The 15,523-nt window shown below is 52.2% G+C and overlaps 1 protein-coding gene across 6 annotated transcripts; it reads left to right on the top strand.

Annotated features, from left to right (window-relative positions):
- Positions 1-126: 126 nt before the first annotated feature.
- On the top strand, positions 127-13,588 carry LOC134021704 (ELKS/Rab6-interacting/CAST family member 1-like). 6 transcript variants are annotated; one of them, XM_062462794.1, is made up of 21 exons: positions 127-337; positions 1,632-2,281; positions 2,423-2,611; positions 5,362-5,653; positions 5,791-5,918; positions 6,000-6,074; positions 6,231-6,383; positions 6,823-6,990; positions 7,102-7,269; positions 7,383-7,520; positions 7,608-7,748; positions 7,887-8,027; positions 8,121-8,314; positions 8,894-8,905; positions 9,041-9,176; positions 9,424-9,555; positions 10,689-10,849; positions 11,452-11,599; positions 11,733-11,828; positions 13,042-13,227; positions 13,305-13,588. In XM_062462794.1, the coding sequence occupies exons 2-21, from the start codon at positions 1,736-1,738 to the stop codon at positions 13,440-13,442; spliced, it is 3,342 nt and encodes a 1,113-aa protein (XP_062318778.1). In that variant the 5' UTR covers positions 127-337; positions 1,632-1,735; the 3' UTR covers positions 13,443-13,588. The 6 variants fall into 6 exon arrangements, with proteins under 6 accessions (XP_062318778.1, XP_062318776.1, XP_062318781.1 ...); XM_062462792.1 differs by having other exon boundaries at positions 1,545-2,281; XM_062462797.1 differs by lacking the exon at positions 13,305-13,588 and adding an exon at positions 12,053-12,126 and having other exon boundaries at positions 1,545-2,281; positions 13,042-13,174.
- Positions 13,589-15,523: the final 1,935 nt, after the last annotated feature.

The following is a 15,523-nucleotide window of genomic DNA, read 5'->3' as shown; positions in this document are numbered from 1 at the left end:
ATATAAAAACCATCTGCTTGCCATCCACCTTTCATATTTCTCAACCAAAAGGTTCTCTTGATGACTTTCGTAGATATTGCCTACTGTAGGTTGGTTAAGATGAGTGCGCGCATTTGAGATTCAAGCGTGGCGGTGACTGGCACGAACGCGCATAGCGGCGGGCTTGACGTCACTGAGGCGCCCTAGCTGTCCAAAGCCACTGGTTTTGCTGGAAAAGATGGGAAAATCTGATAGATACATATCTAGGAAATAAAGGAAAATGTCTGATTTTGTATCCTTTTTCCACTTGACGCAGGATTCTAAACAATGATTTGACCCTCTTTGGACAGACGAAAAGGTAGTTTGCTTTGAAAACAGTGGTTTTCATCATCATTGTGTTTGCGAAAAAAATACCCCACGATTCTGCTTAACGTAGGCTATTGAGATTGCATTGCCATACATGTTACATTAAGATGTATAAATCTTTAGGCATTCTTGTCAGTTGCATTGCCTTTTTATGAGGATTTGTGTGACAGTAATGGCTTTTCCCCCCCAACAAATAAAACAATTTATTATGGTTAGCCTCGAAGCAATGGAGGAGGAAGAGGACAAGAATGGAATTGGGAGCTTTGGGTGTCTCCGAACGAAGGCATCCGCTTTTACCTATAGTTGGCAAATGTATATATTAAGCTTTTCAAGGCTTGATCAAAGCTTAGTTGGCAATGCCACAATCACATTTCCGACTCTTTCGCTAGTTGGTGTCTTTATTTCATCAGTTTAACGAGCTCCCTAGTGAAGCGTTTTTTCTTTTCTAGTGACCGTAGACAAGCCCTTTTTCCATCTCCTCCCGTGTCAACAGAAACATAGATTCGTTTTTTGCAAGCTACATATGCTGTTCTATTAAACAGAATTCGCAACATATGAGTCTTGTCAAACTTAATACACTATCATCATTCAGCATAGCAATACTGGTTTTGCTACATTGTAACGCAAGAAAGCAACTAGGCGGTTAGCCTAGCCAGCTAACTCTAGCGTCCAAGCCAGGCCCATTTACACCACTGTAAACCGTGTGCAGCTAGTGGGATAGTGGATAGTACAGTCGCCGCGTTGCACAGTTAACCCCGAGGGTCGAACCCCTTACCGTCCATCCGAATTAAAAGACCGAAAGGAGCTGCGAGTCGAGTGTGTAGTCTGCCAAGAAGGCCAATGGCAGTGCAATCTGTACTCATTTGCCCTAAATATCTTTAACGGTTCCCATCAAAAATGATCACCATCATCATACCAGGACTTTGAGTTTGTATGGACCATATCATTTGCAGGGTAACCAATTTTGACTGATTTGTGAGCCTCTCACTGTTCAGCTGTCCATCACAGGCTCATTTCGGGGTTGTGACCATACTGCACTGTCAGATCTACAGTTTAACATCCCAGCTGTCATCCATACATGATGTGGATGGGCCTAGATGTAGCTATGTAGTGTGTGGATGGGCCTAGATGTAGCTATGTAGTGTGTGGATGGGTGTAGGGATGTTCTGCTGATACTTGCTTTCTTTTCTTCCTTACAGGTCCCTCTGAGGTAGCAGCTCTTTGACGTGGATGCACAAAGATAGAGAGCAGATGTTGATGATGAACAGTGTGTTTTCTGACTCCAGGTAAAGCAGGAGCAGAGAGAAACCTCGGTATAAGTGTACAGATCTGTTGCTTAAGACACAGACACACTAGACACTCCCTCCACCGGCCCCAGTCCTTGGTGAAGATGTATGGCAGTGCCCGTTCAGTTGGCAGAGGGGATGCCAACCACAGTGGGGGCAGAGATGGCGGGAGCAGCGGTAACCAGGGGTCCAGCCGCTCCCCCTGCCTGCCCCGCTCCCCCCGGATGGGGCACCGGCGCACCAATAGCACAGGCGGGAGCGGGGGCGGTCCTGGAGGGGCGGGGGGAAAGACCCTCTCCATGGAAAACATCCAGTCACTCAACGCTGCTTACGCCACTTCCGGACCCATGTACCTGAGCGACAACGAGGTCGCCATGGCCACCGATCACCTGCCCAAGAACGATGGGCGGATGATGACCACAATGGGCCGGCAGAGAGTGACGTACGGAGGCAGGCCCGGGGGCGGGGGCGGGGCTGCCAGCACCCCCAATATTGCAGCCTCCGTCCCAGGCAATGCTATGCTGCCTGGCAGCATGATGTCAGGTGACTCCCTGGCGTTTGGGGATCACCACATGGCCTCCACTGTGCCCCACTCTCTCAGGCAGGCCCGGGACAACACCATCCTGGACCTGCAGGCCCAACTCAAAGAGGTAATAGACCCAGCAACAGCCTGTCAGTGGTCAGAACACGAAAATATTGACAAGCTGTTCAGTATCGTTTGTGACCTATCGATTTTCCTTGTGTACATCAGCATGTATATGGGGCATGTAAACATCTCCCTGTTCCTCCAGGTTCTGCGTGAGAATGAGCTGCTGCGGCGTGAGGTGGAGGTGAAGGAGAGCAAGCTGAGCTCCTCCATGAACTCCATCAAGACCTTCTGGAGCCCCGAGCTGAAGAAGGAGAGAGCGCTGCGGAAGGACGAGGTCTCCAAGATCACCGTCTGGAAGGAGCAGTACCGCGTGGTGCAAGACGAAACCCAGGTGGGTGTGAGGACACCGTGACATGGCCCTCAGAGCCCCATGTCCCCTCTGTTCTACACTCAGCTGACATGGTCCTCACAGCCCCATGTTCCCTCTGTTCTACACTCAGCTGACATGGTCCTCAGAGCCCCATGTTCCCTCTGTTCTACACTCAGCTGACATGGTCCTCAGAGCCCCATGTTCCCTCTGTTCTACACTCAGCTGACATGGTCCTCAGAGCCCCATGTTCCCTCTGTTCTACACTCAGCTGACATGGTCCTCAGAGCCCCATGTTCCCTCTGTTCTACACTCAGCTGACATGGTCCTCAGAGCCCCATGTTCCCTCTGTTCTACACTCAGCTGACATGGTCCTCAGAGCCCCATGTTCCCTCTGTTCTACACTCAGCTGACATGGTCCTCAGAGCCCCATGTTCCCTCTGTTCTACACTCAGCTGACATGGCCCTCAGAGCCCCATGTTCCCTCTGTTCTACACTCAGCTGACATGGCCCTCAGAGCCCCATGTTCCCTCTGTTCTACACTCAGCTGACATGGTCCTCAGAGCCCCATGTTCCCTCTGTTCTACACTCAGCTGACATGGTCCTCAGAGCCCCATGTTCCCTCTGTTCTACACTCAGCTGACATGGTCCTCAGAGCCCCATGTTCCCTCTGTTCTACATTTGTCAGCTGGTAGGTGTAGAGGGGGTTCAACCTACAGCACACCTGGTTCTTACTGGAGGGGGGTTTTCTGTCTGCATCATGTCTGTGCCTGCGACAACCCAGCCTATCACAGGTGTCCCTCTACTCTCCCTCCCTCTCCATTGGCTTGAGGCAGCTTTAGGCACATCCAGTAGTTAATCCTCTTACGTGCTGCTATAGGCTGCCGCTTTACAGATCAAACAGGGTGTTAGTTTAATGGCTGCATCCCTGCATGTTCCAGAGATGGATGCGTGGAGGAGAGGAGGCAGAAGAAGAGAGAGGAGGCAGGAGAAGAGGGGGGGAGAGAGGAGGCAGGAGAAGAGGGGGGGAGAGAGGAGGCAGGAATAGAGAGGGGGGGAGAGAGGAGGCAGGAGAAGAGAGGGGGGGAGAGAGGAGGCAGGAGAAGAGGGGGGAGAGAGGAGGCAGGAGAAAAGAGGGTGAGGAAGGAGGCAGGAGAAGAGGGGGGGAGAGAGGAGGCAGGAGAAGAGGGGGGAGAGAGGAGGCAGGAGAAAAGAGGGTGAGGAAGGAGGCAGGAGAAGAGGGGGGGAGAGAGGAGGCAGGAGAAAAGAGGGGGAGGGAGGAGGCAGGAGAAGAGGGGGGGAGAGAGGAGGCAAGAGAAGAGAGGGGGAGTGAGGAGGCAGGAGAAGAGGGGGGGAGAGAGGAGGCAGGAAAAGGATTAGCAGAAGGAGTGTCTCTTGGGATGATCAATCCACATCAGCTGACAGGAGGACCATACTGCCTGTGTGTCCAGATTCAGCGTGTGTGTTCTAGTCACATGCTTCAGCAGACAGGGGACTTTGATGGCAGGTAGAGGCTCTCTGTTTAGCATAGTTCAGCACTGTGAGTGTGTGTGAGTGTGTCAGTGTGTGAGTGAGTGTGTGCAGACACTCCCACTGTATGTGTGTGTAAAGGCTGGGGTCTGTGTTAGGGCTGTTTGTGTTAACTCACTCCTCAGGTATAAATACCACCCTCGCCAGCGAAAGAGCTTTTCGTTGGCGTAGCTGGTTAGTTGTCGTCTCCCTGTTACATTAAGTTGAGGAGGACTCATTGAAGGTTAGCATGACTGGAGTGAAGTGGCAGAGCAGGTGTGTGCTATATATATATATATATATATATATATATGTTTGTGTGTGTGTTTGTATATGTGTGGGTGTGTGTGGCTAGCTGGCTGAGTCACCCTCACCCCTGCCGGGTTGTGGTTCTTAGTAATGCCCTAGCAGCGCAGGCTAATCAGTGGGTGCTCTAATTCCAAGATGCCTGTTTTCATATTGTTAACCCCACCCCCATCCTGAACTCCACAAACACACAGACATCTGGGTAATTACCACGTTTGTCTAACCATCCACCCCCTTGTGCTGCCAAGCACAAGTGTGTGTGTGTGTGTGTGTGAAAATGCTTGCCTGTGTGTGTGAGATTGGTGAATGTGTGTGAGTGTTTTCTTAGAGCTTTGTGCAGTTGATGTTTTGGTGTGCATGTGATGGCGTGTGTTACTGCATGTATCATGTGATGGCGTGTGTTACTGCATGTATCATGTGATGGCGTGTGTTACTGCATGTATCATGGTGAGTTCTGGTCCCTCTCCTCCTGGGGGAGAAGGGTTTGTCACGCCCAGTCTGCAGAATCACTACATCTTCTGTATCCCTGGAAAGCAGGACAGATTCCCAGGGTATTAGCCTGGTGTGTCTGTCCAGAAGAGACTCAGTGCTGCACTGAAATCCAGTGGGAGGTTGAGAAAGAGATGGAGAGAAAGGAGGGTGAAAAAACAGGGTGAATAGCAAAACAAGGAATAGAGGAATGAGCCAGAGAAGAGAGGGTGTGAAGAGAAGGTGTGAGAGAGAGAGAGAGAGAGAGATGAGGAGGGATCAGTCAGTCAGCCTTATCTGGAGGGTGGGGGTAGAGAGAGAGGGGTGAGAGAAGGGGGAGTGTGAGAAAGGGGGAGAGGGGGGTTGTGATAGCGAGAAGTGTTCATCTTCAACTAGTGAGAGACTGGTGTGTGTTCTAGTCCCCTTGTACACATAGCATACACACTCACACACACACAAATGCACTAATCCCAGTGTGTGTGTGTGTGCAGCACCTCCAGATGACAGTGCAGGCTCTGCAGGACGAGCTGAGGATCCAGAGGGACTTGAACCAGCTGCTGCAGCAGGACCCAGCCCTCCAGGGTCGTGACCTTGCCATGACCTCCGAACCCACCGAGGAGAACCACCGCCGGCTGCAGGCGGAGCACGAGCGTCAGGCCAAGGAGCTGTTCCTCCTGAGGAGGACCCTGGAGGAGATGGAGCTGAGGATCGACACCCAGAAGCAGACCCTGGGTGCCAGGGACGAGTCCATCAAGAAGCTGCTGGAGATGCTGCAGAGCAAAGGTGCCCTGCATGGAGATGCATGCACACACTCACATGCATGCTTACTCTGCCATGTTCACGTTGTGAAGGGGATCTGTCCTGTAGTGTGCCCCTGGGTATTTGAGGTAGATGAGTGACAGCGTGGTGTTGGTCTGCAGGTCCGTCTGCCAAGGCCTCCGAGGAGGACCAGGAGAGGACGAGGAGACTAGCGGACGCTGAGATGCACCGTCACCACCTGGAGAGCCTGCTGGAGCAGAGAGACAGAGAGACGGCTGCCCTGAGAGAGGTGGGGGGAGGAGAGATTCACTCTAGCCATTTTCTCCTTCATTCATAGTGCTAAGTGATCGCTCTGTTGTGCGTGTTCCAGGAGCTGCATCGACGCTACGAAGGAACCCCAGAGTCCATAAAGACCAAGGCTCTGCAGACCGTCATCGACATGAAGGTGAGCTGTCCTGTGTGTCCCCGTGTGTGTGTGTGTGTGTGTGTGTGTGTGTTTGACCTGTGAGTGTGTGTGTCTGTCCTGTGTGTGTCAATGTGTGTGTGTGTCTGACCTGTGAGTGTATGTGTGTGTGTGTTGACACCTCTCTCCCCTGGCCAGGATGCTAAGCTCATGTCCATGGAGCGAGGCCTGAGAGACCTGGAGGAGGAGCTGCTGAAGCTCAAGTCCAGCGGGCTGAGCTGTGAGGAGCGTCAGGAGGAGATGAAGCAGATGGAGCTGTACCGCTCACACACTAAGTTCATGAAGAACAAGGTAAGGAGGGACTCCACCTCTGCAGCTCTGCCAGGCCTGAGGGGGTTCTGAACCCGAGCACCACGACAGCTGTGTATCATCCTACTTTAGTTCTGAACTGGAGGATGAGATGATGTAGAGGTAGCCTCATCAGGTAGAAGATTTGTCTCAAGTTTGTCTCACCGGAGAACAGAATAGTTTAATGTTCTGAAAAATGCTTTTATCCAAAGCAATATACAAAACAGTGGTTACTGAAGTGAAGTAAGTGAAGCAGATAACAGATAACGTTACAGTGATTAACCCCAAGGAACAGTCTGTTACAAGACACAGTGCAACAGCAATATCACAACATCAAAGTTTTGCAGATACCACAAGAAGTTAAGTGCATAAAGTATTTTGGATCTGTTGGAATTCTTCCTGTCCTTCTGTTCTCCTGCTTGCCCCTCGTTCCTCATCTTAGATGGACCAGGTGAAGCAGGATCTTTCCAGGAAGGATGCAGAGCTGCTGGGCTTGAGGACCAAGCTGGAGACTCTCACCAACCAGTTCTCTGACAGCAAGCAGCATATCGAGGTGCTCAAGGAGTCCCTCACCGCCAAGGAGCAGCGCGCTGCCATCCTGCAGACGGAGGTGTTCACACACACACACAGAGCCTCTGGCGTCTAGCCATTGTTCAGATTGTTACACTGGATCCTAGCAACATGTGAGTGTCATGTAGCAGCTGTGCACCCTGCCTGCTAGGTGGACGCTCTACGTCTGCGCCTGGAGGAGAAGGAGGCCACGCTCAACAAGAAGACCAAGCAGATCCAGGAGGTGTCGGAGGAGAAGGGCACTCTGAACGGAGAGATCCACGACCTCAAGGACATGCTGGATGTTAAGGAGCGCAAGGTCAACGTGCTGCAGAAGAAGGTGTGTTCAACAGACCGCTCTGACCATGTTCTCCTCATTTATGTGTAAGTTATGTGTCACTCTGCTATTTGTCACTCAGCGTGTGTGTGTGTGTGTGTGTGTGTTTCCTCTAGATTGAGAACCTCCAGGAGCAGCTGAGAGACAAGGAGAAGCAGATGAGCAGTCTGAAGGAGAGGGTCAAGTCCCTGCAGACAGACACGTCCAACACCGACACGGCCCTCACCACCCTGGAGGAGGCCCTCGCTGAAAAGGTACCTGCGTGTGTGCGTGTGTGTGTGTGTGTGTGTGTGAGATGATTGAGCACAGCATGATGGTTCCACGTGGATGTGTGTGTCCAGGAGAGGATCATCGAGCGTCTGAAGGAGCAGAGAGATCGTGACGACAGGGAGAAGACCGAGGAGACGGAGAGCAACAAGAAGGAGCTGAAGGAGCTGAAGGAGAGAGTCAGCATTCTGCAGGGAGACCTTTCAGACCGAGAGGTGTGAGGCGCACACACACACACACACACACACACACCAGGAAATAAATCTCAATGATTTTATGTACTTCTAGCAAAGTGCAATGTGTGAAAATCTAAAGTGTTAATCTTCGTATTGTGTATGTGACCGTCCACCCAGACCAGTCTGTTGGACCTGAAGGAGCATGCCTCGTCCCTGGCCTCGTCCAGTCTGAAGAAGGACTCCAAGCTGAAGAGCCTGGAGATCGCCCTGGAGCAGAAGAGAGAGGAGGGCCATAAAATGGAGCACCAGCTGAAGAGGGTGAGATGTCGCAAAGCACCCTGGGAAGGAGCAGGGCCATTTGTGTGTCACTCTGTTGTGTTGTCAGGCTCATTGTGTGATTCGTGTTGTCAGGCTCAGAGCGCAGCACTTGAGGCCCAGGCAAACACAGAGCTGGCTGAACGCATCAACAACCTTGAACAGGAAGTAGCACGCCACAAAGAGGATTCTGGGAAAGCCCAGGCTGAGGTGGACCGGCTGTTGGAGATCTTAAGAGAGATGGAGAATGAGAAGAACGACAAGGACAGAAAGATCAACGAGCTGGAGAGGTGTGTGTGTGTGTGTGTGTGTGTGTGTGTGTGTGTGTGTGTGTGTGTGTGTGTGTGTGAGTGAGTGTGTGGAACAGATCAGCAGTGTCCTAACAGGTGTGTGATGGCCTAGCATTCTGCCCTCTCCTCCTCTCTCTCGTCCCCCCCTCTCCCTCCTCCTCTCTCTCGTCCCCCCCTCTCCCTCCTCCTCTCTCTCGTCCCCCCCTCTCCCTTCTCCTCTCTCCCTTCCCCCCCTCTCCCTCCTCCTCTCTCTCGTCCCCCCCTCTCCCTCCTCTTCTCTCTCTTCCCCCCCTCACCCTCCTCCTCTCTCTTCCCCCCTCTCTCCCTCCTCCTCTCTCTCCCCCCCCTCTCCCTCCTCCTCTCTCTCGTCCCCCCTCTCCCTCCTCTTCTCTCTCTTCCCCCCCCTCTCCCTCCTCTCTCTCTTGTCCCCCCCTCTCCCTCCTCCTCTCCCTCCTCCTCTCTCTCTTGTCCCCCCCTCTCCCTCCTCCTCTCTGCACTTGCTTGTCTTCCTACTGTCTGAATCTGTGGTTTTCTCTCTCTTCTTCTTCTCTTTGGACTGGACCTCTGTCACCCCAACAGTCAGGCCTCCAGGTTAGTAACACTCCACCTCCTCATCTCTATCTCCTCTCCCCCCACCCGCTACTCCTCCACATCATTTTTCTTCTCTGCTCCTCTCTGTCCGGGAGGATCTAAACAAGTCCTCCTGTATCCCACGCTGCCTTGCAGGCAGAGTAAGGACCAGAGTAAGAAGGTGGCATCCCTCAAGCACAAAGAGCAAGTGGAGAAGAGCCGGAATGCCCGTCTGGTGGACGAGGCCCGCAAGAGAGAGGACAACATCTCAGAGAGCTCCCACCAGATCAAGGTGTGTGTGTGTTAAACTGGGAGAGATGGGGAGAGGGGATCACATGCTGTAGTGTGTCACTTAGGTGTGATGGTGTCAGTATGTTGGAGGGTGTGTGTGTGACAGCGTGTGTGTGTGTGACGGCGTGTGTGTGTGATGGCGTGTGTGTGACGGCGTGTGTGTGTGACGGTGTGTGTGTGTGACGGCGTGTGTGTGTGTGTGTGACGGCGTGTGTGTGTGACGGCGTGTGTGTGCGTCACTACTGCAGGAGTCTCTACGTGCCAAGACGGAGCGCATCGAGGAGCTGGAGGAGGCCCTGAGGGAGAGTGTCCAGATCACCGCTGAGAGGGAGATGGTGCTGGCTCAGGAGGAGGCCACCAGGAACCACCAAGAGAAACAGGTACACACGCGCAAACACACACGCACACACGCAAGCCCAGCTCCTGCTTCCTCTCTCCCTGTCTCCTATCTTCCTCTCAGCGGGCAGCGAGTGTGCCCCAGTCCACCTCCCTCCACCTGTTCCACACTCTGCTGTTCCTCCTCCTCTCTGGTTTGTCTTCTCTCTCATGTTGTCCTGTTTTCTCTCTGCGACTTGCCGCCTCAGAAGCACTCACTCAAACCACTGCATGAGTCCAACCACGTCCACATTCAGTGGTCTAAGGTATGCTGTTACCCCTCCTCCCACTACTGTCACCCCTCTGGCTTTATCTGGCCGCAACTACCCAATCAGTGCACTGCCTCCAAAGCTGCCTCAAGTACGAAAGACAGAAGAAAGAGCTTGGTGCTTAGTGGCTCAAGGATCCAGAACTGGGATTGTGTGATTTCTTCGTAAGCGCCAGATAAATGTAGGTGCTACTTAGTCCAGTAATACATGGCGTGTAGTAGGCGTGTCCTTGTAATACATGGCGTGTAGTAGGCGTGTCCTTGTAATACATGGCGTGTAGTAGGCGTGTCCTTGTAATACATGGCGTGTAGTAGGCGTGTCCTTGTAATACATGGCGTGTAGTAGGTGTGTCCTTGTAATACATGGTGTGTAGTAGGCGTGTAGTAGGCGTGTAGTAGGCGTGTAGTAGGCGTGTCCTTGTAATACATGGCGTGTAGTAGGCGTGTAGTAGGCGTGTCCTTGTAATACATGGCGTGTAGTAGGCGTGTCCTTGTAATACATGGCGTGTAGTAGGCGTGTCCTTGTAATACATGGCGTGTAGTAGGTGTGTAGTATGCGTGTAGTAGGCGTGTCCTTGTAATACATGGCATGTAGTAGGCGTGTCCTTGTAATACATGGCGTGTAGTAGGCGTGTAGTAGGCGTGTAGTAGGCGTGTAGTAGGCGTGTAGAAGGCGTGTAGTAGGCGTGTAGTAGGCATGTCCTTGACTCACACACTCTGTCCCAAGCCCTTCCCCTCCCCAAGTGCTTTTGATCATCTAAACATGGCTGGAACGTAGGAAGCAGATCACACACCTTCAGTCTGTGTGTCCGTGTGTGCATGTCTGCATTTGTCTGTGGTGTGTGTGGTGTGTGTGTGTGTGCGTGCCAGATGGAGGAGCTGCTAGCAGCCATGGAGAAGGTGAAGCAGGAGCTGGAGTCCATGAGGGCCAAGCTGTCGTCCACGCAGCAGTCCCTTTGTGAGAAGGAGGCTCACCTCACCACGCTGCGTGCAGAGCGACGTAAGCACCTGGAGGAGGTGCTAGAGATGAAGTAAGACTCACGCACACACACACCTGAACACCTCCAGCCACGGGCAAAGATACACATATTTTTCCTGACTGCAGTTGAGTGCCTGTGAGCTCCAGGCTGCCGGGTGACGGCCAGGCAGCCGGGTGACGGCCAGGCAGCCGGGTGGCAGCCGGGTGAGGGCCAGGCAGCCGGGTGACGGCCAGGCAGCCGGGTGACGGCCAGGCAGCCGGGTGACGGCCAGGCAGCCGGGTGAGGGCCAGGCAGCCGGGTGAGGGCCAGGCAGCCGGGTGACGGCCAGGCAGCCGGGTGAGGGCCAGGCAGCCGGGTGAGGGCCAGGCAGCCGGGTGACGGCCAGGCAGCCGGGTGAGGGCCAGGCAGCCGGGTGAGGGCCAGGCAGCCGGGTGAGGGCCAGGCAGCCGGGTGAGGGCCAGGCAGCCGGGTGAGGGCCAGGCAGCCGGGTGACGGCCAGGCAGCCGGGTGAGGGCCAGGCAGCCGGGTGACGGCCAGGCAGCCGGGTGAGGGCCAGGCAGCCGGGTGACGGCCAGGCAGCCGGGTGACGGCCAGGCAGCCTCTGTAACCTGCTGGCTGAGGAGCTGGCTGAACTGTCTTCCTCCACCCCACAGACAGGAGGCGCTGTTGGCAGCTATCAGTGAGAAGGACGCCAACATCGCCCTGCTGGAGCTGTCGTCCTCCAAGAAGAAGAAGACGCAGGACGAGGTGGCCCTGCTGAAGAGGGAGAAGGACCGGCTGGTGCAGCAGCTCAAACAGCAGGTGAAGCCTCCAATATCACATGACCTGGGTCATAACCTCATCACATGACCTGGGTTAGGTCACTACATTCCTTGAGTGCAGAGTGATGAAGGTAGCGCTCTCTGTCTCATGTGCTGATCCGGCTCTTCTCCAGACCCAGAACCGTATGAAGCTCATGGCCGACAACTATGAGGACGACCACCTGAAGACCGCCCCTGACCAGACCAATCACAAACCCTCTCCAGATCAGGTGGGTGCCCCCTGGTGCAGCTCTGGCAGCTCCCTGTTGAGCCTCAGGTGGTGATTCCTCTGAGCTCAGAGCCAGTGGTCATCTAAGAGTCCTGCTGCAGACCAGGTGGAACCCCCAGAGCTGTTCTCCTGAGTACCAGGACCTGCCTCTGCTCCTACCTCAGTTCCATGCACTAACCAGATGTTCTTTTTTAATGCTGCGATTGGCTGAAACCCATCCAATAGGATGATGAGGAGGGTATTTGGGCATAGCCAGCCCTGTGCCCTCCCCTTCTCTCTCAGCCATTTTGTTCAGAATGGTGAGCATGAACGGCAGCCTCATCTGTTCCTTTCATCTGCCCGGCCTGTTTGCTGGTCTCTCTCCATCACCTCCTCTCCTCCTCCTGTGGGGTACCTGTACTGTGACTTGTCCTTGGTGTCATGTGATGCTGTCATGTGATGCTGTCATGTGATGCTGTCATGCTGTGTCATGCATATCCAGTGTTTGCTGCATGTTTCCAGTCTTTATCAAGTGAAGTGTTGCTAAATGAATAGTTCCCAGCCAGCGCACCCAGGTCAGGACATGTTGTTCTGAGTTTGATTGGTTTGGTTGGGCCAGCCGGGTGTTCCAACACAGGATTCCAGGATGAAGCTGAGCTTAATCCCAGACCTCAACACATGCTAAGGAAGCTCTCACGTCATACCATACTGTGAATGTCAGACACGCACACGCCAACATGTTGTGCATTTACAACAGATCTGGATCATTTACATATTTACAAACATATTTGAAAGTAATAAAGGCGCAAATAGAAATGGACCCAGGGAGTCTGTTGGCTGAGCGGTGAGGGAATCGGGCTAGTAATCCGAAGGTTGCCAGTTCGATTCCCGGTCATGCCAACTGACGTTGTGTCCTTGGGCAAGGCACTTCACCCTACTTGCCTCGGGGGAATGTCCCTGTACTTACTGTAAGTCGCTCTGGATAAGAGCGTCTGCTAAATGACTAAATGTAAATGTAAATTTACACATGGTTTTATCAGGTGCGACTATTATTGCCTCCATGCATGCGATTTCCAGATTTAGAGAGGTTGATCCTGGTGAGGTGACGGGAGGGTGTGTGAGACCAGCTGCATGTGTGTTCCTCTGCATGCAGCGCCCCCATGTGGGGGGCTCCTGTCTGGACTTCCCTGCAGCTCTCATGACCACCCCCACCCTGTCCTTCTGTCTCTGTGTAGATGATCCCCCCTCTCCTAGTCCTGTCCCAAAACCGAGGTAAACTGAAGCTCTACATCGCCCACCTGACCGACCTCTGCCACGACCGTGACCCACACATCCTCAGCCACCTAGCCCCACCCCCCCACTATCACCGTAGCAACCCCCCAGGCTGGGAGGAGGAGCTGCAGAAGATGAGCACTGAGCAGGTAACACTCTCTCTCTCTCTCTCTCATACACACACAGTGGCGTCTCTGGTTCACTAACGCCCCTGCTGTCCCTCCAGTTGCAGCGGGAGGTGGAGGAGTGCGAGCGGGAGAGCGGCGAGCTGCAGGAGTTTGCCAACGCTGTGCTGCAGCAGATCGCTGACCTCTGTCCTGACATCCTGGAGCAGGTGGTAAACGCCCTGGAGGAGTCCTGCTGACACCCCCTCTCATGACCTTCCTACTCTTAGAACGTCACACCTGAACTCACCTGAAAACCACCAGAAACCACTATGTCCTGTCCAGGTGAAGCTCACCACATGTCCGAGGCGATGCAGGATCGCGATGCAGGATCTCATGCAGGATCTCACTGGGTTCCAAGGCACAGCACAGGTTGTCGAGGCTCCTCCTCTGTTCCATCTTGGGGACGGTGCACTTCTCTGCCTGGCTAGAGGGCTGGGACACCATCTGCCTGGCTAGAGGGCTGGGACACCATAAGCATGGCATTTGGAAAACGGTCACACACCTTTTGGAAACATCTTAAACAATCAAACAAAAACTGCATGCTTCTCATTATGTTTGAGTTTCAGGTTGTGTTTTGGTGCCAGGTTAGTCAGTGTTAGGGCAGGGTTTCAGACTGACCTCTCTCTGATTGGCTGCTTTGTTGTCAGGCCCCAGAGGTAGGAGCTCTGATTGTACATCCTGACAGGAAGTGTAGGATGGTCCACCACTGGTTGATTTGGAGCTTTAGTGTCAGTCTAGCTTCTCTCCTTGCAGACAGACAGCAGAGCAGACCTAGCTTTGCTTCGTCATGGTTTTTTTACATGGTGGCCAGGTGTAAGTGGTCTGCAATGATTGATGTTTTCAGAGAGTTCTAGAGTGGTCTTGGCATGTGCATGGGCCAACACTGGAACTCCACGAGGACACTGCCCTGTTTTCTGATGCTGCTAAGGCATGAGGATGTCAGACATGGAAAAAAACCTGATCCCATGTTATCCAAAGTTAATATTAAAGGTACAAGTCAGTTTTTTGTTGTTGTTGATGGTCTTGTTGATTAGAATGTTCAGGGCAATGCAAATGTCTTCAGGAGTTTTGTTAAAAAAAAAAAATAATTTTAAAGGCCTAAAAAACAACAACTTAAGTCACACGTTGACATATTTAGACCTTTTTTATCAGTTTGTAAATAAAACTAAATCTGTGCAGTGACTGCTTTAAGGTGACTCGTGGAAGATGTGAATTCTGTTAAAGAAAAAATCCTAACAAAAAAACGTGTGAAATGTAAAGCAGTGTGACAGTAAAGTCATGTTCTATTGATATATACACATATAAATATATATATATAAATAACAGTATGATGTTTACCGTATGGATATATGCATTGAATGTTTGCACAGAATCTGGAGGAGCTCTTTGTCCCTTTGAACAAAATGGCTGATGCGTTTCAGTGTCTTCTGATAAAACTAAAGTAAAAACATTTGTGTCAAAACAACCAACTTTTCTAAATGTTTCAAAAAAGAAAAAATGACAGTGAAAGACAAATGTTGTTAAACTGTGACTGTGTGAAGGGAGATTTATTTCTAAGTCATTTTTTATACTTTTACCTGACGGGACTGTATCTCCCGGAGGCACCAGTGTTGTTTTAGAAAGACTGATCTCTCACACACGCACTGTTGGACTGACAGACTGATCTCTCACACACGCACTGTTGGACTGACAGACTGATCTCTCACACACACACTGTTGGACTGACAGACTGATCTCTCACACACACACTGTTGGACTGACAGACTGATCTCTCACACACACACTGTTGGACTGACAGACTGATCTCTCACACACGCATTGTTGGACTGACCAGTCTATGGTTCTCCTGTGGTTATGGGTAATGCCCCAAAACACACCAATAGAAACCGGTTCCAAACCGCCAAACATGGACACTGTCTGGGTTGTTCACGTTGGCAGGGACTGATTGTGCTAAGGTCTTAACAGATGACCCTCAGGGGCACTACATCATGTCAGCACTAAGTGTGATATTAATTATAATACCTCATCTAATGAAACAACACCCTTTTTTCATTGGTGACCTTTCCTGTTCTTAATGTTCTGCTTGGTGGTTCTAATGCATCTTCTTCAGGGTTGGCTGAATGAGAAGTTGAGACTCTTGCTAGTCTAGTTTTGACCCAATTTAGTCTACCTTGTCTAGGTAGTTATTCCACCTTTCACCTCTGGCTCGTGTGGTCAGTGATCACCAAGTCCTGTGACGGCTGAGTGGTACCACCATGTCTTTATCCTTAATGTCTGC

Source organism: Osmerus eperlanus, chromosome 5 (genome assembly GCF_963692335.1).
Source record: "Osmerus eperlanus chromosome 5, fOsmEpe2.1, whole genome shotgun sequence".
Classification (NCBI taxonomy): domain Eukaryota; kingdom Metazoa; phylum Chordata; class Actinopteri; order Osmeriformes; family Osmeridae; genus Osmerus; species Osmerus eperlanus.
The sequence above is the reverse complement of the archived record's forward strand: the minus strand, read 5'-3'. Positions and strand labels throughout refer to the sequence as shown.

Coding starts and splice junctions, on each gene's coding strand:
- LOC134021704 (XM_062462794.1), top strand. CDS start 1,736: ATGTATGGCAGTGCCCGTTCAGTTGGCAGAGGGGATGCCAACCACAGT. Junction 7,270..7,382: donor TCAACGTGCTGCAGAAGAAG/GTGTGTTCAACA, acceptor TGTTTCCTCTAG/ATTGAGAACCTCCAGGAGCA. Junction 9,556..10,688: donor GGAACCACCAAGAGAAACAG/GTACACACGCGC, acceptor TGTGCGTGCCAG/ATGGAGGAGCTGCTAGCAGC.